Source organism: Magallana gigas, chromosome 2 (assembly GCF_963853765.1).
Source record: "Magallana gigas chromosome 2, xbMagGiga1.1, whole genome shotgun sequence".
Classification (NCBI taxonomy): Eukaryota; Metazoa; Mollusca; class Bivalvia; order Ostreida; family Ostreidae; genus Magallana; species Magallana gigas.
In genome coordinates, this window is record NC_088854.1 from 15,758,050 (window position 1) to 15,778,410 (window position 20,361).

Genomic DNA, 20,361 nt, shown 5'->3' on the forward strand with positions numbered 1-20,361 from the left:
GGGTGGGTAGGATGGAGGGGATGGCAGGTAGTGAAGAGGGAATGGAATTATAGACATCCAGTGTGAAAAATTGTCCTTAACGATCTCTGATCCTCAGCAATGTTTGATAACTCTGATTTATCCAGATTTTTTTATTCGTAACATAAATCTGCCTTTTATATAGACCAATTTAATTAGTCTTGTAGTGTTAATATTACACTCAGCTATACAACGAACTGCTTGGCTTTGTGGCTCTATGGAGACCTTCTCTCTAAACGTAAAGAGGTTTAAGCCGCCGATGCACCAGTACAACCTTTTTTTTCTAATTTGATCTCAACTTGTATGCGTCGTTTATTCCATTATATCCACCGTGGCCAAAATTTCAATACATGGATACTATCAAAGATTTCTTTTTATTTTATTTCATTTTATATAAAGTTTGAAGAATAAATACCATTTTTACAATGAACAAAATGCTTTGAGGCTGAGGATTGGAGAACCTTAATTACTTCTCTGATTTTGTCAAACTATTTGTGCAAAGATAGTTAAAAGGAAAAAACATTCTATCTTTTCATAAAATACAACCAAAGGTTTATGTATATGGCTATTTTTATGTGTACATAGTACTATTACAGAACACATCTGGGTTGTGTTTTTATAGCACTAGAAATCTAATTACTTCCCTCTCCACACATAAATTCAGTCCATAAAACCTCCCAAATGTGTGAAGGGAAGCAGAAGGAATTATTTCATGATCGGAGAATTGCAAAATATTGATTTTATTTCTTCTATATGTATTTGAGATTCTGAAAAGTAGTCTTCTTCTATTTTTGTACAGGAAACAGCAGAATTTGATCTCCATTTTGAAAAAGTCTACAAATGGGTAGCTAGCAGTGTACACGATAAAGAGACATTTATTTCATGCCTCTGGAAGGTATGATTTGTTTTATATTGCAAAAAGTAACTTATTCTCTAATGCATAATGCAGCTAAAAAAATTCATTATTAATAGGTCATAGATTATTAATTACAGTATATGATATAAATTATGGTAACAGATTTAGATATAATTAAATTTAGAGGTATGCATCTCACAGGCAAGTAGAGAAACACTGGATTTAAAATAATTGCTTTCTTTGGTGATTCATTTGGGATATCAAGGTAGCGACATTGCAGAAAAAATACATAACCCGCGTTAGCATGTAAATTTCAGTCTGGCTGTTTCTATAGAGATATGAATTAACTATAAGTTTCCGTAAGAAATAGAGGGAATAATACTTGGTAGATGTAAATATTTTCTTTTGAATACACTTAGCTAATTCATGCACCATGAGCACAAATATATATGTTGTCACAAATTTGAGATTATTTATTACTGTAAGATTAAATGGAACATTCAAACTTACATAACTAATTTAATATGTACTAATGGAAAAGAATCGTTAAATCTATTTGTTAACAAATAGATTTTTTTGACAAAGTTTTTGGCATAATATTCTTAGTCGTGAAAGCTAACTAAATAACATGTTAATTTGGCTGTTCCATATATATTTCATACCCTTGAATAAGAGCATATATATTGGCTTTACAGTAATGATACACATATATTTCATACAAATAGACATCAGTATTAATATAAATATAAGCATTGAATGCTTATTTTTGGATGTCGACAGTCCTTTAACACACCAAGCGGTGCAGACAAATTATCATACTGCGCTAATGCATGGTATTCAATTTGTCTGCACCACTTGATGTGTTATAGGACTGACGGCATCCAAAAAGAAGCTTTTAATGTTAAATTATCTTGTTTGTTAACAGTTTAGAATGAACTGTTTTGTAGCTAAGCCAAAGATACCTGATCCAAAAGCCAGATTTCCTGAATGTTCCTAGACATTTGTTGGAAGGTATGATTTCTGACATCTACTCAAAAGACATTTAACTAAATTTCCTTTATATGAAATTTTGAGGGATGGCGTAGAATTTTAAGTCTGCTGGTGTTAAGAGTAAATTTTAACTTTAATTTCATTGTAGTAAGAATTATACAAATTCTTGTAAGGTCAGCAAAGGATGTAAATTATGAATGGGGGAATGGCTTTGACAGCTCTCCCCGCTCACTTTCGCACCTTATCACTAAAATCGTACGACTTAGTGAATTTTATTCCAATTAAATTTTAGATTAAAAACAAGGCTAGGCAATTTCAATTTACTCTTGTTTTAACTTTTAATTACCTCCATTCCGTCCATGGGAATACCGTATATCCGGTAATTTCCACGATGATCTAATTTTCGCTTTTTTTGGGATGTCTTTTAAATCGCAAATTTTTTAATACGCAGAAATTATATTCTGTATCATTTTCTATCAGAAACTTTTTAAATCGCAAAAAAATGCTACACGTTTCCCTCATTTTCGCAAATTTTGTGACACCAAAAAAAACCCCACGGATATACGGTATGACATTTTATTTCTGTTTAAAAGATATTGTATGAGAAAGGATCTATTGTGAAGTTTTTTTGTTATTTTCTATCGTACATATTTGTAAATTTTTTGAATGTGCATTTTGAACCTATCATATTGCTCTTGCAATTTTATTATTAATCTTCAAAGTTAGCTAGAACAGCATTCTCTCAATAAAATGGTTTATTTCTGCATGGTTTTTGGCTTAGATATCCTTCAGGACCTGCATGCCCCTAAAAAAATCTCAGATATTTTGATAAGTTTTGTTCAAAGGAATAAATTAAGATATAATTTTTTTAGGGGCACCCCAGCCCAGGGGTTGAATTTTGAAAAAAAACGACAAAAATTTCAGAAACTGATTTATATCATAGTGGTCTATATTTATTAGGTTAAACCGCTGGGTATGTTACACAGGTTGTTTTTTGTGTCCAGATTTGATTCCATATGTAGGCATACTTTTGTATAAACACAGGATCGATCGTGTCTTTTGTATTTTACTCAGATTTCTTCTTTTCATGCACGTTTGCAGAAATTTATGACAAAGTATGTCCTGAACTGAAAGCACTCAACCGTAACTATACCTTAGAGTAAGCAAGGTTGAGGACAAGAATCATTCACTCTGTGTTACTCGAAACAGGTGCCACGTAAAAAAAATCATGCCCATCAAAGATTTTGCGTTTGCCTTCCCAGAAAGAACATCTATAGGAAATGGTAGAATTGTGGGAGAAGTACTGCAAAGTACATGTAGATGCAGTTCGTTCATTGCAAAGAATGTGTGCATTGGTGACATCTTATGCCAAAATGCAGTAGGAAGGTTTATAGATTAGAAAAAAATGTGGATTGGGCAGTTAGACAATTGACAACAAGCATTGCTAATTTTTTAATAATTAACTGACAATATTCTATAATCTGATCCTGTTTAAGCTGTAGGGCTACATTTCAGTATTGACAAAACTTCTTAAATTTCTTTTTTTTTTTATAATTTGCATTTCTTACACCAATGACATTTTTCGAAATGAAATGTATCATCTTCAAAGAAATTAGTTGTACTTAAAAGGATGTATGTACACTAACGGGGTTAGCAACTTCTTTACTCCCATGTTTACATTTTAACTTTAAAAAAATATCATGCTTGTTTTGAAAAAATTACAAATTTTGCCTTATCCTCCCACATTAAGGACCATGATGCGTAAAGCATTCGTACCAACGAGAGACATTAAATTAAGAACTTACTTCTCAGTTGTTGTGGTTCAAATACAAAAAAATCTTGTAAAAACATTGCTACGGATTAAAGCAAATTAATGTGTTCTTCCTGCTGATACGGATCTGTTTCATAAATATTGAATTATCATGTTCAAAACTGAATGATATTTAAGGAAAATATATACCTGATTTTACTGTCATTGTGGACACGGAATATGTTAGAATAAAGTCATCGTAATTATGATCCTACACAGGAATGAAGTAAAAAAAATGTTCTTTATTTTTTAAAGGATATTGTGTTAATGTTTCAATAGAATAAGAAAAATTGATGCATAAAACAATCTTTAAAATCGCGTCACGTGAGACTTTCCATAGTTGCTAATATGTCCCTGGTTGTAAATAAAAGCATATAAAGTACATATATGGCTAGCTGGATTATAGAAAGTAAACTGAAAATAAAATTTAAAGATAATAAAGTAAAAAAAGCATTCATTTCTCATACTGCTCGGACAACGACTGTGAAACTTTTTTTCGATCACTAGACATTGCTGGTATATACATACTGTGTACGGCCTAAAATCAAGAAGAGGAACGGAAATCGTTATGCTTTTTGTAAAGACAGAAACCAACATCAGCCCTATAGGTCATTTCAGTTGTAATAGTAATAAACAATTGATCCTTTAGTCAGTCTTTGTTCAACCTTGCATTGATACACTCATGGAATAAACTGGCATGAAATCATTAGATTGTGTTCATTTTTTGCGTGTTACAGCTGGCAACACATACATGTATTTAAAAAATTCAATAAATTGATGTTTTTTTGTGTTTGCTCTGTAGAGGTGAGCAGACCAACGGGATCTGTACAGACCACTCAGCAGGAGGATGATATTGTCACCATGGAGGACGATTACCAGGCCTTGACCTCCAAGGAAGAGACTGACCTTGACCAGCTGATGTCCGAGTGTAAGATCGCCATCAGTAATGCCGAGTTGTTTGCCGAGCAGCTCTCCAAACAGCTCTCTGTTCTGGATGGGGTGGGTTTAGTTTCTGAAAATCTGTTTCCTTATTGTATGATATGATTTAGAGTTGAGTTTTCAAGTAAATGAATATTTATTTTTGCAAATATCTTTCCTTATATGAACCTTCAAAAGAGCAATAAAGTTTATTTCTGTGTGAACTGTTTCATGTGTCAAGAGTTCATACAGTATCGGTATTTAGAATGTCAACAATAATTATCTAAAGAGGTTATTGTTTGACTATTGCGTTATGAACACAAAAACATGGTTAAACCATGGTTTTGTATATAATTCTAAATGGCTCGACTTTCTCAAATGTAAATGTAAGAAATGATAAAATATAGTAGATTAGCTTGACTTGTAAATGATAAGTCATTTGAGAAATAAGCCCTTTGGGCGGCACAGAATTTGATTGCCTGACCAACCAAGTTTGTATCCCTGTGAACTTATTCATTTTCCAGCTTTAGTAACCCATAAATGATTGAAGTTTTTAGCTCACCTGAGCTGAAAGCTCAAGTGAGCTTTTCTGATCACATTTTGTCCGTCGTCCATCTGTCCGTCTGTAAAATTTTCACGTTTTAAACTTCTTCTCTAAAACCACTTGGCCATTTTCAACCAAATTTGGCACAAAGCATCCCTATAGAAAGGTAAATATAAATTGCAGAAATAAAAGACCGATCGTTTTTTAAAACGGAGAAAACCTCGAAACTGTAGAAAAAGGGGGGTGCATTTTAAAAAATCTTCTTCTCAAGAACTACTGAGTCCAATTCAACGTAATTTTGCATAGATAATCCTTATGGGAAGGAAAATATAAATTGCAAAAATTATCGGCAAATTCTGTTTCAAATTTGAGTAATTGACGAAAATAAAAATAAAGTGATAATTGCTGTCAATCATTTTATAACTTCGGGTTCGGTATTCCATATTGAAAACGAAAGTACATTGTATAAGGCAGCCATGTTTGAATGTTGACGCATGATAAACGGGTCAATCTGACAAAGATGAATTTGCTTGTTGTGCAACAGTTTACATGGATGGGATACTTGGAACATGCTAAATATATTTGTGCCGATTTCGTGAATTGAATTGAGGTTAAATCTTACAATGCGTTGACATTTTTGACTCGTGACCGTGGTTTTACGTTGTTTTGAATTTCATTTATGCTTTTTAACTTAGGGGATATATCGCCTGTATTTTGGAATTTTTACGTATCAAATCAAATGTAGACTTCGGTAAATCAGACAGTTAATTGTTTACCTGCGCAAAATGAGCAAAATCTGATGCACTAGCAACATATTATAAATATTATACATTTTATGGGTAATTCGGTACGATCTCTAGTACGTTTTATTTGATTATAATGCAATGTGTTTTGTCGTGTTTTGTTAAGATGCTTTGCATTTTCAGTCTAAACGGAGATTGTTTTTGCTGCTAGAGATATATGGGTATATTTGTTTTATGAAAAATAATCTGTGCTTTTTTAGCTCACCTGAGCTGAAAGCTCAAGTGAGCTATTCTGATCACATTTTGTCTGTCGTCCGTCTGTCCGTCCGTCTGTCCGTCCGTCCGTCTGTCCGTAAACTTTTCACATTTTCAACATCTTCTCAAGAACTGCTAGGCCAATTTCAACCAAACTTGGCACAAATCATCCTTAGGCAAAGGGGATTCAAAGTTGTGAACATTAAGGGTCACACCCGTTTTCAAGGGGAGATAATTAGAAATTAATGAAAAATTTCGAGAAATTTTCAAAAATCTTCTTCTCAAGAACCAGAAAGCCAGGAAAGCTGAAACTTGTGTGGAAGCATCCTCAGGTAGTGTAGATTCAAAGTTGTGAAAATCATGACCCCCGGGGGTAGGGTGGGGCCACAATGGGTGGTCGAAGTTTTACATAGATATATATTGTAAATCTTTAAAAATCTTCTTCTCAGAAACTAATCAGCCAGGAAAGCTGAAACTTGTGTGGAAGCATCCTCAGTTAGTGTAGATTCAAAGTTGTGAAAATCATGACCCCTGGGGTTAGGTTGGGGCCACAATGGGGGGTCAAAGTTTTACATAGGAATATATAGAGTAAATCTTTAAAAATCTTCTTCTCAGAAACTAATCAGCCAGGAAAGCTGAAACTTTTGTGGAAGCATCCTCAGGTAGTGTAGAATCTAAGTTGTGAAAATCATGACCCCCAGGGTTAGGTTGGGGCCACAGTGGGGGGTCGAAGTTTTACATAGGAATATATAGAGTAAATCTTTAAAAATCTTCTTCTCAGAAACTAAACAGCCAGGAAAGCTGAAACTTGTGTGGAAGCATCCTCAGTTAGTGTAGATTCAAAGTTGTGAAAATCATGACCCCTGGGGTTAGGTTGGGGCCACAATGGAGTGTCGAAGTTTTACATAGGAATATATAGAGTAAATCTTTAAAAATCTTCTTCTCAGAAACTAATCAGCCAGAAAAGTTGAAACTTGTGTGGAAGCATCCTCAGGTAGTGTAGATTCAAAGTTGTGAAAATCATGATCCCTAGGGGTAGGGTGAGGCCACATTGGGGGGGGGGGTGTTAAAATTTTACATAGGAATATATAGAGTAAATCTTTAAAAATCTTCTTCTCAGAAACTAATCAGCCAGGAAAGCTGAAACTTGTGGGAAGTATCTTCAGGTAGTGTAGATTCAAAGTTGTGAAAATCATGACCCCTGGGGGTAGGGTGAGGCCACATGGGGGGGGGGTGTTAAAGTTTTACATAGGAATAAAGAGTAAATCTTTAAAAATCTTCTTCTCAGAAACTAATCAGCAAGATGATTCTTTATAATTGTTAAGACTTTGGCTCCAGGACAATTCTTCGGCCTCACAAGAAGGTTCAGAGTTTGATGTAGCGAAATATCCCATATATAAACAATTGTAAAGGATCTTTTTGAGAACTGCAATACTCAACATGTGATATGACTATAAAATTGAAGCAGGCAGCTATTTTTTCAGTAGAATCTTTTTGTATTACTGTTTTGGGTTATTGCCCTTGATTTATTGATTCTTGATTATTTTAATTAATGCATCCACTGTTAACCAATTATTGTGATGATTATTTTTATACAATAATAAATATTCAATGTATATAAGTTGTTTTGCATAAGTAGTTTTGGGTTAGGCTGGATTAGTTTGTTTATTTTTGATTTCCAATTTTTAGATACTATGAATTATTTTAGGCCGGCACATATATAGGGACAGTGTCTATTGCTTTGGACTGAGTGACTGTTTGGGGTTAAACTTGAACAGGTACGGAGAGGTTGAGGGTGTTAACATCCCTGGTCTATCTAATCTTCGTGTTTTTCTAACCAACGATACAGGAATGTGTGGTCATTTCTGCCCTGTATCGCATTAATACAAGTGTGCGGTCATACCTGCTTGTATTGGTGGTGATTGCGGCGCCTGCGTTAGGTTGAGCTGTTGGCGCAAGTGTGCAGTCATCCCTGCTTGCGTTAACGTTGGTACCTGTTGAGTTGCGTAGGTGTGCGGTCATCCCTGCCTGCGTAACGTTGAGTCCCTATATATGTGCAGGAGCGGTGATTAAAGTCTGCTCTTGTAAATATTGGCAGCAATCAGGGCTATCCGAGTTCCAAGGGGAAAAAATGGATTTTATTTATACAGGATCTACATGTATTAATGTACATTGTCCAGATTGTATTATGACTCCATTTAGCTGACTTTATCATACCTGTTGTTCCTCAGGTGAGCGATGTGGCCCATGGGCCTCTTGTTTTGCTTTGTTTTAGTGCATGTTTTCTTCTGTTCTAATTTTTACAATTTTCTCTTTATTAACCATATTCAGCTGTGTCAAGTTTCGAATTATAAGCAAGATACAGAGCTTTGCTCACAGAACTGAGGCCATGCTTTTGTTCATTCTGAATAGGTAATACCAAGTTTAAAAATCTTAAGTTGAATGTAATTAACGTTTGTGAACAAAAAATTGACTTAAACGTATCTTGCTTATAATTCTATGATTGACGCTGAAATTTTGATTTATCACTAGAAATGTCAATAAACGTTAAATACTTGTACAGAAAAATTTAAAGGATGATCTGCTGTAACAACTTTTTGGGGCTCCCTCCTTATACAATGAAACTTTGTTGGTTTTTCAGACACAATTAAATAAAAACGACCTCTTTAAAACAGTTGAAAACATTACTTTTATGGGGATGAATGTATTATCGCTATTCTTAAGAAAAAATTATAGCGGAAATTCATCTTGATTTGTAGCCATTTGTTAAATAATGTTGATTTTGAATAAAGATGAAAATAAAGGGTGGGCCTTAGTAAAATAGAGCAATATGCCTGTCAATACATTGCAGTCTGAGGCTCATTGAGAGGGATGGGGGGGGGGGGCTAGACCTTATCAGAAATCTTGACCAGCAAAAAAAAACAAAAAACGATTTTGAGTAAGGCAATGTCTAACTTTGCATAAAAAAAAGAAAGTGGGGGGGGGGGGGGGGGGGAACCCTCCTCCCCTTCACCAAGTTTCGACACCTATGCATCGATTATACATAAAATAGCTCTTTAACATATCACATGACAACAGTTTTCATTCGAGGGTATTCATCGATCAAGTGAGTAAGGATATAAAACGTCGCACGAGTTCACACCTGGTAAACAACAATCATTTATAATGCGGAAGACCAATTAAATTTTTGAATGTTTTTTGAGCGCCTTGAGGTACAATTTTTCCTCTTTCACATATAGGAATTTTTTTTAATTAAAATACGATAACTAGCTAGTACAATGTAGTTGAAGATGAATATGTACCTATATGCATATTCTCATGTATAATTTGATTGTTTTATAAAGTGAGGCTGAATTAAAATAAAGGGAATTGGAAGTTAAGAGTGTACCCCTACCAAAAATTTAGTTTTATATCTTGCATAGGATCTTATTTTTGGTAAAATGGTATTTCAAAGATTAAGTGTTGGAAAATGAGTGTAAAATTTGGATACAGTAAATTTTATGGTATTCTTTTTTTGTTTTTCTACCGAGGGGCCATATGGCACAATATCCTTTGAACACCCACATAAAGCCATTGTTGCTCAGGTGAGCAATGTGGCCCCATGGACCTCTTGTTATTCTTCGTATTATAGACATACATATTTAAGAAATAAACAGCGTTATTTAGTGAACATGGCGTTATGAATAGCAATTGCTCTGCTGGCATATTCCATGATGCGCGCTAGCGCATCATGGAAAATATGCCAGCAGAGCAGTTGCTATTCATAACGCCATGTACACTAAATAATCGTTGTTTATTACTTATATCTGCATTTTACCACTCGCAAATACCCTGTATTAGCCTAGACCTTAACTTTTAGCTATTGCATCAAAATTAATCATTCAGACTGTTGTGTATGTATCTTTTTAATTCACATAGATTTGTTAACAGAATCAATGATATGTTATAACAGTAATTCTTTTAAAATATTATTATAAGACAGGTTTTAATATTAAATACATCAATTTTATGGAGTTGGAGAAAAACACATCATGTATCGTATAGTGGTTTAAATCTATAACGTCATGGAAAAGTATATATAACGTTACACCTTTATGACATCATAGTATACTGACAGAGCAATTGCGATTATAGAGAAATAATTGCAACTCCTTCGTATGGGCTTACAGTGGGAAAGAACAATGGAAATGCAAATATAGCCCTATAAAGACCTGTATGTTGTTGATGCTTGTCATTTCTCACAGATATAGTACTGCACTAGGGTGCTATAGAGCATAAAAGATAATAGTAGGTATTTATTTTGGTATTTTCAGGCCAATATTCATTCCATTATGGGATCTGAGGATCAAGTTCTGAACCTTATGAGACTTTTGGATGATGGCATTCGATCTGCAGAGACAATTGAGGATAAACTAGACTTTTATGATAGCATTTTGCAGGTATGCAGTATTTTTACAGATCATTTCTTTTAGAGCCTATTTTTGTTGACAAGTTTTACCTGTCTTAGCAATTTTGAGAATTCTTGACACAAATTCTCAAATAAGTTATGGGAATCTAATCCTATTGAAATGTCAGAACCTATGGGGTTTTTTCATTCTCGTCCAAAAGATCTACAATTTTACACCTAATGTTAAGCTCTTATCTAAGATTGTTAACAAAGGAAACTGTTTACTCTGTATTGTAGAATGTCAAAGATCAGATGGAGGTGATGAAAGAGAAGGACGCTCTGATTAACACTAGGAACAAGAATCACCAGCTTCTGCTGGAGGAACTGGACAACTTAGTGGTCAGTATCAATCAACAGTAACAGTCAACTTAGTGGTCAGTATCAGCCAACAGTAACAGTCAACTTAGTGGTCAGTATCAATCAACAGTAACAGTCAACTTAGTGGTCAGTATCAGCCAACAGTAACAGTCAACTTAGTGGTCAGTATCAATCAACAGTAACAGTCAACTTAGTGGTCAGTATCAGCCAACAGTAACAGTCAACTTAGTGGTCAGTATCAATCAACAGTAACAGTCAACTTAGTGGTCAGTATCAATCAACAGTAACAGTCAACTTAGTGGTCAGTATCAGCCAACAGTAACAGTCAACTTAGTGGTCAGTATCAGCAAACAGTAACAGTCAACTTAGTGGTCAGTATCAATCAACAGTAACAGTCAATTCAACCGAAAGTAACGGTTGATTCATACAGGTATATAACAGAGTGACCACCAGGTATAGATAGACATGGATTGAGTGGAGAGGGAAAAGATCAACAAGCTTTTTAAAAAATAAAAATCTTTATTGGATATCAACAGACATCAACTTGATTTAAGTACAGATACTGCACTGTGTGCTTATGTGGAGTTGTGTATTTAATCACATTTATGTGTAAATTGATGTAGCATGTCATTTTAATAGAGTGCAAGTAAGGGGAGAGAAGTTTTCATACTGACCTGATAACTTTAACATGCGGGCTTGGAACACAAATATTTTTGCCTCTTATAGATAGTTTTTGATAAACCCAATATAATATGGGGTTATTTTCCATTGCCTGCTATATTAGAGGTCAAGATGCCTAGATTCTTTCATTTTTTAACAAATTTTAACAAGACATGCTGGTAATTTTGATACGTAATGGATATATGCTGAAAACAGTTTTGGAAGAAAAAATATCGGACAGTTTCGAGGTCTTTAGGGCCGAAAACTGTCTGGGGTTTTTTTTTATACAGAAGTGTTTGAGGCATATATAGTACTTAAAACACAGCCATTGAATTTCATTGTTGATTTACTTGAGACAGTCAGATTTTCAAGGATATCAGTACTTTAACCATTGGTTACGGTCTGATATTAAAAACTCACTAATATCAGACAGTCACAGGTAAAAATTTAGACTGCTGGAACAAAGGAATGACACCACAGCAGTGTTTTAAGTGATTTTCTCACAAATATTTTCCCAAACTCTTTTTAAAATAAAATTAAATATTTTCAGCTTGATTAATCAGGAAAATTCACTTGCCTGAAGACGGAATTAAAGGGAAATAACTTTTATGGGGAAATACATCATTCATAAAAAAAAATTGTTTTTTCAAATCTTTTCAATTTTAAAATTATCATGATAAAACTAGATTTTATTTCTTTGAATAGAAATACTTGCTTGTTCAATGAGAAAGGGATAAAAAAAAGTGATATGTGACCAAATGTTATGGGCAGATTTCTGTTGATGTGACGTTTTTACAATTGTTTACAGAAACAGCTGGATATAGACACCAGGCACCTGAAGGCCCTAACAGACGGGGATCTGTCCACCCCTGGGGGGATCTGTGAGTGTACTACAGCGGCCCATATCTTACAGCGTTGTCTTAACGCGGATATTCATCCAGGTTAGCTATATTCTTAATTTACTATGTTAGGAGTTGGTATTTACTAAATGATTGTTTTGATACTTAATACTGTGTACAAGGAAATATTTGCCCCCATTTTATTTTCTCCTTTTTTTGCCCTGGTTGTCATCTGGCGAATTTAAAACTGAGCGAATTCCAATGCCTTCAATTATTCTTTTTAAACACAGCTGTGTCTGGGCGAATTCAATATGGGGCGAAACTGTTTGCAAGTGTATAAGGGCAAAAATTACATGGGGCGAAAATAACCCTGTATACAGAAGTTAAACATATTAAGCAACTTTTTTTCATTATTGACACATGGTGATAAAATAATATTGAAGCAACCTTGATTTTGGAATAGTTTGTTCATTTGTGTATGTTTTACTGTTTCCTTTTTGCTGCTTTTAGCACTGAATCAAATGGCTGCTGTTGAGGAACAACAGAGAAAATTCACAAGGTTCTCGGATAAATTCGGCAAGAGATTAGCCTATCACTTAAATAATCTTTTCATTCAGCAGGTAATCTAGATAGAGTATTCATTTGTGTATTCAGGTCAATTTATATCTGCATGTAATTAATAAGAATACATAAGCATAAAAAACATTGCTTTAATTCCATTGATTGTTCATACATACAATTCTCTAGATATACAAGCTGTATTAGAATCTTAACTTTTCCAGGGTAATGTGCTAGGGGAAACTCTCAGTCGTCAGGTACCAGAATTCAAACTTCCACCGCACCACTCGGCACACCGCGACCTGACGCCGTATGCTGACCTTATGCTATGGCTAAAGAACTCGGACTTTGATTGCTTCACTCAGCTCTCAAAGGTAAAAAAATTTTCATTGAATATTGCTTATTGCTGAAAATTTTATGCAGATGTCATGCAATTCTTTATGATGAAAAAAAAAATTTATTTCTGGTAAAAGGGCTGGATGCTGACATTTTAGACTTTTCAAATAAGAATTTTAAAGTCAGGACTTTTGATTTAACCAAAATTAGTTTATGAATAGAAAAACAATATTCAAAGAACTATATATGATAAGAGTTAAATTGTGCCCCCATAATTCGCCATTTTTTAAGTGTTTCGGGGTTCAATAAAATGTTAACTAATTTTTAGAAGAGTTGATATAAGATATATTTTTCATCTATTTATTTGATTTATTTGCACTCACTGGCAGTATATAAAAGTGACGCCATTTCTATAATTCAATCAAACTCAGTCAAAAATTGACATTTTTCTTATCTATTTATGAATGGGAAATATAGAGTGCATGCTTGAACAAGGACAATTTTTTTCTCAATTATTAGTCTTGGCTAGATACATCTCTGGTTAAAATATTTTATTTGTTCAAGAATGCGCTCTATGTTTTCAGAAGGAAAAACTGCTTGAAAACAAGCTTTTTTACGCTAAAAATGCAAAAATGGCGGGAAAAGGTTGTCTTTACAATGTCATATTTCTAAATTGTGGGCACTTGAACCAAAATGAATATTATGTAAACACATCACATATATATCTGTACTAAGAAAACAAAGAATGATAGTAAATTGATGATGTTCATTTTAGGGGGCCATTTTAGGCCCTTATCATATATAGTCCTTTGTTGATGAATCTGATGTGTAATATGATGACTTCTCAGTTGTCTTACATTATAATGACTATCTCTCAGTGTCCTATAGCTGGTGGACTTAATATTCTCAAGTATCTCAAGAATCTCAAGTATACAGTTGTATTTACAGATAAATTCATAACATGCATGTGCAATAATTAAATCTTGGATCTTTAAATGGATTTTGACAGGTTTATACCCAGAATTTAAGTAAGCTCTACAATAAAGAAATACAAGATTTTTTGGAGATGGCCAAGCAGAAATTAGGAACCAAACCAGACAAGAATAAATTAGGTAGGATGCTGGATGTGTTCTTCCATTAGTTAACCATAGAACAGCAAACTGTTATTCAAGTTTTAATCACAGTGCCTTGATTTTGCATTTATTAAGTTATATTAGACTTGGTCTTGGCAACTATTATTTGCAGCCAATTCTTTTTTGTTATTGTCAAACAATTTCAGGATACATTACCGTATTTTTCGAAAATTAGGTCGATACGGTTTATTGGGCGAAGGAGGCCGTTTTTAGCCAAAAAATTTTAAAAAAGTATAAATAGGTCGACTTTGAAGAATTGGTCGAAAAATTACCGCTAGTTCTAATGAATAAATGGTTTAAACCAATAACGTTATCATATAGTAGCCTTTAACCTTATTTCACAGTTTTAAACAAAAGGGAAATAAAATGTATTTCTTGAAAACATCGTAAGAAAATGTCTGAAATTGCATCAAAATTTTCAAACAAATTAATTCAGTACGACTGGTTTTAATTTAAGATCGTTTTTTATTACTTCCCTGCCATGTGTACATGCAAACTTGTGTTAACCGGGGGATAGTAACCTAGCCTGGAGGCATGACTACGGTAGCACATGCCACCCTGTGTCTCTGTGTGACTTTTTACTGTGTATATACACACGAGTCAACCTCTGATTTTATTGAAGCCTGCGGGCATGAGTAGCACGTGCCGAGAGTTCAACTGTGTATAAACAAAGTAAGCGCTACCCAGACTGATTTCAGAGACAACTGGCTAAAATTTCATCGTTGAATATACAGAAAACTTGTTCATGTATTCTATTACGAAAACAAATTGTTTTTTTTTTTTTATTTCTACCCGACAATATTTTACCCCTGTAATTACCCTTTGTACGGTTCTCATTTTACTTTTACCGCGCGAAATAGATTTCTTGTTTATCGTAAGCACACGATCGAGCGATCAAACTGCATGACAGCATATAATAATGATCGAAAGATGATTCAGTCAGTGATCTAAGTAAGAAATGTAAGAAGAAATAAATCTATTTACATCTAAATTTTTTTAAATGATAAATTACTACAATATATTGATTAAAATCCATACGATTTTTACACAGAAATTCAAGCAGTATAATAGTAAACACTCATGATTTTATTGGAGGGTTGCATAAATTTTTGCAAAATTTCATATCAAATTTTCCAACCAAAAAAAACAACATAAATTGGGCGAAGCGTTGAATAGGGCGAGGTCCACGTGTCTGGAAAAAAAGTATCGACCTAATTTCCGAAAAATACGGTAATTTTCTCACACAGAAATAAAAGTTTATCTACAGCATTTAATAATCCTAATAGTTCTTAAAGAGTATGTGTAAATTCTACCTCTGATCCATCATTTCATTGTCCAGGTGTTGGACTGAGTGCACAGGCTCGAGCTCTCTCTGGCTCTTCCTCCAGTCTGAACCGGAAAATGTCAGGCTCGGTTCAGAGTTTGAATTCGGACAGTATCTCGATGCATGGATCCAGCCATGATCTTGCCATGAGACATCTATTTGACCAGGTAAACAGTACTTTAAATCATAAGAATTTGTTGTGGCTCAATTTTCATGCATTTTGTGGGAACCTCTTACCCATGAATTGACATTTCCAAAATATTTTAAATTCTCAGTCTTTATTCTATTAACATACAAGTAAATCCTCAAAATCACATCTGCCACATCTTTAAAAATCTAATGATCAGTGAAAATTAACCCCCAAAGTTTAAGGGATTCCATAGTGTTTGTATTTTGTTTGTTTGATTTTATGCTGGGTATGGTTCAGTTACATGTTTCTTGAATAAATCATTACAAATTTGAAGAAAACGCTAACTGAAATGCATAGATAATTAGTAGTTGGAAAATATAAGTATTGCAAAATATTTCATATTTTAATAATGTCATTGAACTTGAGGGATCTATTCATCGTATGCTTTGTGTTTACAGATCATTGATAAAATCCTCAGTGAACTTGAGCCTGTTTGTCTGGCAGAACAGGATTTTTGTGTCCGATTCTTCCATCTGGCAGGGGACACTTCTGTTAACAAGGAGGCTAAACAGGTAAAGTTATAAACATTATTTTGAAATTGTGTTTTTTTTCCCAGTATTAAAGTCAGATTTTTTGGCAACTTTTTGGTAATATTTGAATGGCATGATTAGATGTATATGTACTAATTATGGTTGTGTGAAATTTCTTTCTATATGAAGTGACACAATGACTACTCTATATAGTCTAAATATGTTTATGTTTATATTTTTACCTTATTTTTACCTCTCAGAAAATGTTCATGCAAACTTATCTTTTGATGCCAATTTTGATTCCTTGTAATTTGATTGGTCAGTGATTAACTCTAACACTGGTATGTTCTTCCTCAAACTACTAGACAATAAATATAAACAAATTTAGTAAATTTATACTGGCAGCTTACGTTATATATTAAATAATTGACGAAGAGGCTCGCAAAATAAATTAATTCCAAATGAGTTTTAATAAAAAATTCCACCGGATGTGATAATTTGAAATCAATCCAAGATGGTGGCGATGGGTATCTTGATTATTATAAGGAGAGGGTATATATTTTTTATGATGAGAAAAATGTAAAATGTCAGGTGCTTGTGTACATGTATTATAAATCACCAATCCATGAGGTGACGTAAGTTAGGTAACTCTTTCATCAGACTTCTGTCATGGACATAATAAAAGAGTTATACCTCTTTTAGCAATTGAATAAGTATCTGCCTCAATAAATTTTCAAAATACATTGCCATGATGTTGCAACTGTAATGCAAAATAAAATTAAAATAATGTTATTATATATCAGTGTCCAAAAGCCTCTAAAATAAATAGTTTCACATATTGGGTAAAAACATGATGAAACAGACAGATAGATATTGTGGGGGTGGGGATGGAGTAGAGTAGAGGGGGGCCACAATGGGGATGGGGGTAAAATTTTAGGTAAGAATTTTTTAAAAATCTTCTACTCAAATACCTTTGGCTTATTATTTTTTTTACTTTGGAATTTGTAAGAGTAATTTTTCTTCTCAAAAAACCATTTGGTAAGAAAAGTTGAAACCTACCGTTGGTGTAATCATATTCAGGTATTCAAGATTCAAGTTTGTTCAAATCGTGATCCTTGATGGTAGGGTTACGCCACAATGGGAGGGGGTGGTGTCAAATCTTTACATCAAAACATGTTAAATTTTTAAAAATCTTCTTCTCAAATACCTTTGACTAGTAAAGTTGGGTTTTATAAGGAAACGTCCCCTGGGTGTAGGGTGGGGCCACAATGGGGGGGGGGGGGGGGTGTCAAATACATATGAATACCAGAAATGTTATATTTTAAAAATTGTCTCAAAAACCATTTGGCTAGTAATTTGAATTTTATATGGAAACTTCCACAGGTATTGAAGGGGGTAGAGTCTGCCACAATTGAGAGGGAGATGTAGGATATCTAATTTTTGCATAGAAACATATTTTTTAAAATCTTCTCAAAAACCATTTTGCCAATTTTAAAACATGTGGAAATATCCCCTGATAGTGTAGATTCATGTTTATTCAAATCATGATCCCTAAGGTATGGTGGGGCCACAATAGGGGGAAGGGGCAAATATTAGCGTAGGAATATTGGGGGGAAATCTTTAAAAATCTCCATTCTTTATCTGGGGCTCAATGTTAAAAAATGTGCCAAAAATTAAAATAAAAAAAACTGCAAAATTGTAAAGACATTTTTATATTATTTTGATATACTGGTATATGAAAGCTGTAATTTTGGTTTTGTTGCACACATGAGCTGTGTAGCCTTCAGGCCTCTTGTTCATTCTAATTCTAGTAGTCAATGAGAAATAAAAAGGAAATTCTTAAGCAAGATAAAAAAATTCATAATTTGGGATAAAACATATTTTTCATATCAAATTATTTTTTTGACCCTCATTCTAAATCACTAATTATTTTATTGAGAAGCTTCATTTTCTGCTCATGATTTACAGGAAGAAGAATCTGATGATGTATGGAAGCCACTTCAACCTGCTGCACCTGAAGTTGTGTAAGTATTCAGAGTACAAGATAAATGTAGTAAAGCAGAAAGAAGGGATGTTGAAATTAGATGGATATGGTATTTTTCAGAAAGAATTAATACACATTTTAATATTTTCTTGTGAATTCATTAAAGATGCAATCTTTTTCATTTTCTGTAGAGGTTTCTTATGTTTCCAAGAACAAGGATATATTTTTCTACCTTTATTGGTATACATACACATGTGTTTGTAGGGCCTTGTTCTTAAAGATATTGATTCTGTCAACGTTTCTATGGCTACTGACTATTTTAGGGAGTTCTATGAGGAGAATTTAGGTGGTGGTCTTAAGATTCAGAGGCGTCGTACCAAGTCCAAGCTGTAAGTGGGCCCAACCCAGCCCTGCCCTGCCTGCCTCTCCGCTTCATATCACCCACATGCCACCACTGTACTGATTTATGCTGCCTTGCCTTGTCTTAAGTTTGTTGATGTTTTTTTTAAATTTAAGCAGGATTGCAGAATTTAGTGATTGTCTCAACAGAGCATGTACCACCAAAAGTTTCTTATGTTTCAGATGATTACAAATTATGAAGAATCACAATTGGAATGTAATTTTTCAGTGTTGAGACAATTTCATTTAAGCATCTCCATGTTGTTGCCATGACGATATGAGTTTATTTATGTTGTTTATTGGAGAATGCCCAGTTCTATGAAATACTCATTATACTTGCAATAAGTAGTGTATATTGTTGTCATGTCAACACGCAGGCATTGATTGGAAGCTTGATTTTGAGATGAAAAATTCTCTACCAATGCAATCATTTGAAATTGTGTTATGAACAATAGCAGTTTTTGATAATGATTATCTATGACAGAACTTGAATGCCTTTCAGGAGAATTGACACATTTGATTTGTGTTGTAAATTAGAGGATTTTGTTCATTTAGGCTTTGATCCTCTATTTTGAGGCACAATTTGCTTGTTACTACAATATTAAGGATGTTGTAACTGTACCACATTTAAGATGTATGAGGCATGCAAGTTTACTAAAATATAGATTCAAATGGTTGATGTGACTAACAAGAAAAGGGTATTGTGAAAATTAATACAATTAAATTAATTATGAAAATAATATATTTACCGTACATATGTTTATGCAAGTTGCATCACTGATGATGTTATGTGCAAATATATTATGACAATGTTAGTTGAGGGTAGTAATCGGCAAGATCAGAAAATGATCCATTAAATGATATCTACATTGTACTAGGTAATTTGAATCAGACATAACGTACACAGTACAATGCTTTCTTTGGGTATAAAGGTAGCAAACATTATAGAAAATGCATAAGCCGATCACGTGTTATGTAATTTTTTCTGCAATGATGGGTACTTTCAGAGCCAGCATGAAACAACAAAGGAAGCATTTCACCGTTAACATTTAGTATATGTATATCAATTAAACAAATTTTTGTTTTATACATATAAAGTTTGCAGAAGTACATATATCAGTAGCAGAGGTTTTCTGAATGATAAATTATTAGAGCAAACTTGTTGGTCTGATGTCTTTGCAGTCTCTATACTAGCTACCATTGAAGGGAAAGTTTTGATCATGATCATGAAATAACTCTAGTATAGGTAATTACCTAATTTAAAGTCATTATGTTTAAAAAATTCAAAGAATCCATATGTTTATATAAAAAGAATTGTTTAAACTTCCCAATTAGGGGTTTCTCATTGTCTACGGTATAATTAAGATCAGATTTCTTTTAAAAGATACAAGGGCGAATTTACTCAGTAGAGGTAAAATTATATCAACAAACCTACCATGCACATATGAACAATACACATGTATATTATTTATCCCTCAACAAACCCTTCCCTGTCCTAAAAAATCAATCTCTATTTTATCCAATTTTTGGAATGAATTTACCATTAGCTAGATGTTTACCATTACTGGT

The 20,361-nt window shown here is 33.6% G+C and overlaps 1 protein-coding gene across 4 annotated transcripts in view; it reads left to right on the forward strand.

Moving 5' to 3' along the window:
- Window positions 1-20,361, forward strand: part of LOC105336689 (exocyst complex component 1) — a 30,001-nt gene that overhangs the window by 2,497 nt on the left and 7,143 nt on the right. For 2 of the 4 annotated variants that reach the window (XM_034448190.2, XM_034448192.2), the window contains exons 4-16: window positions 818-913; window positions 1,822-1,885; window positions 4,477-4,673; window positions 10,448-10,573; window positions 10,819-10,920; window positions 12,368-12,500; window positions 12,909-13,018; window positions 13,181-13,330; window positions 14,302-14,404; window positions 15,765-15,916; window positions 16,338-16,451; window positions 18,378-18,433; window positions 18,717-18,782. In XM_034448190.2, coding sequence (XP_034304081.2) covers window positions 818-913; window positions 1,822-1,885; window positions 4,477-4,673; window positions 10,448-10,573; window positions 10,819-10,920; window positions 12,368-12,500; window positions 12,909-13,018; window positions 13,181-13,330; window positions 14,302-14,404; window positions 15,765-15,916; window positions 16,338-16,451; window positions 18,378-18,433; window positions 18,717-18,782 — 1,469 coding nt within the window. The remainder of the gene's footprint in view (window positions 1-817; window positions 914-1,821; window positions 1,886-4,476; window positions 4,674-10,447; window positions 10,574-10,818; window positions 10,921-12,367; window positions 12,501-12,908; window positions 13,019-13,180; window positions 13,331-14,301; window positions 14,405-15,764; window positions 15,917-16,337; window positions 16,452-18,377; window positions 18,434-18,716; window positions 18,783-20,361) is intronic. The other 2 variants (XM_034448193.2, XM_034448194.2) reach the window with 1 other exon arrangement.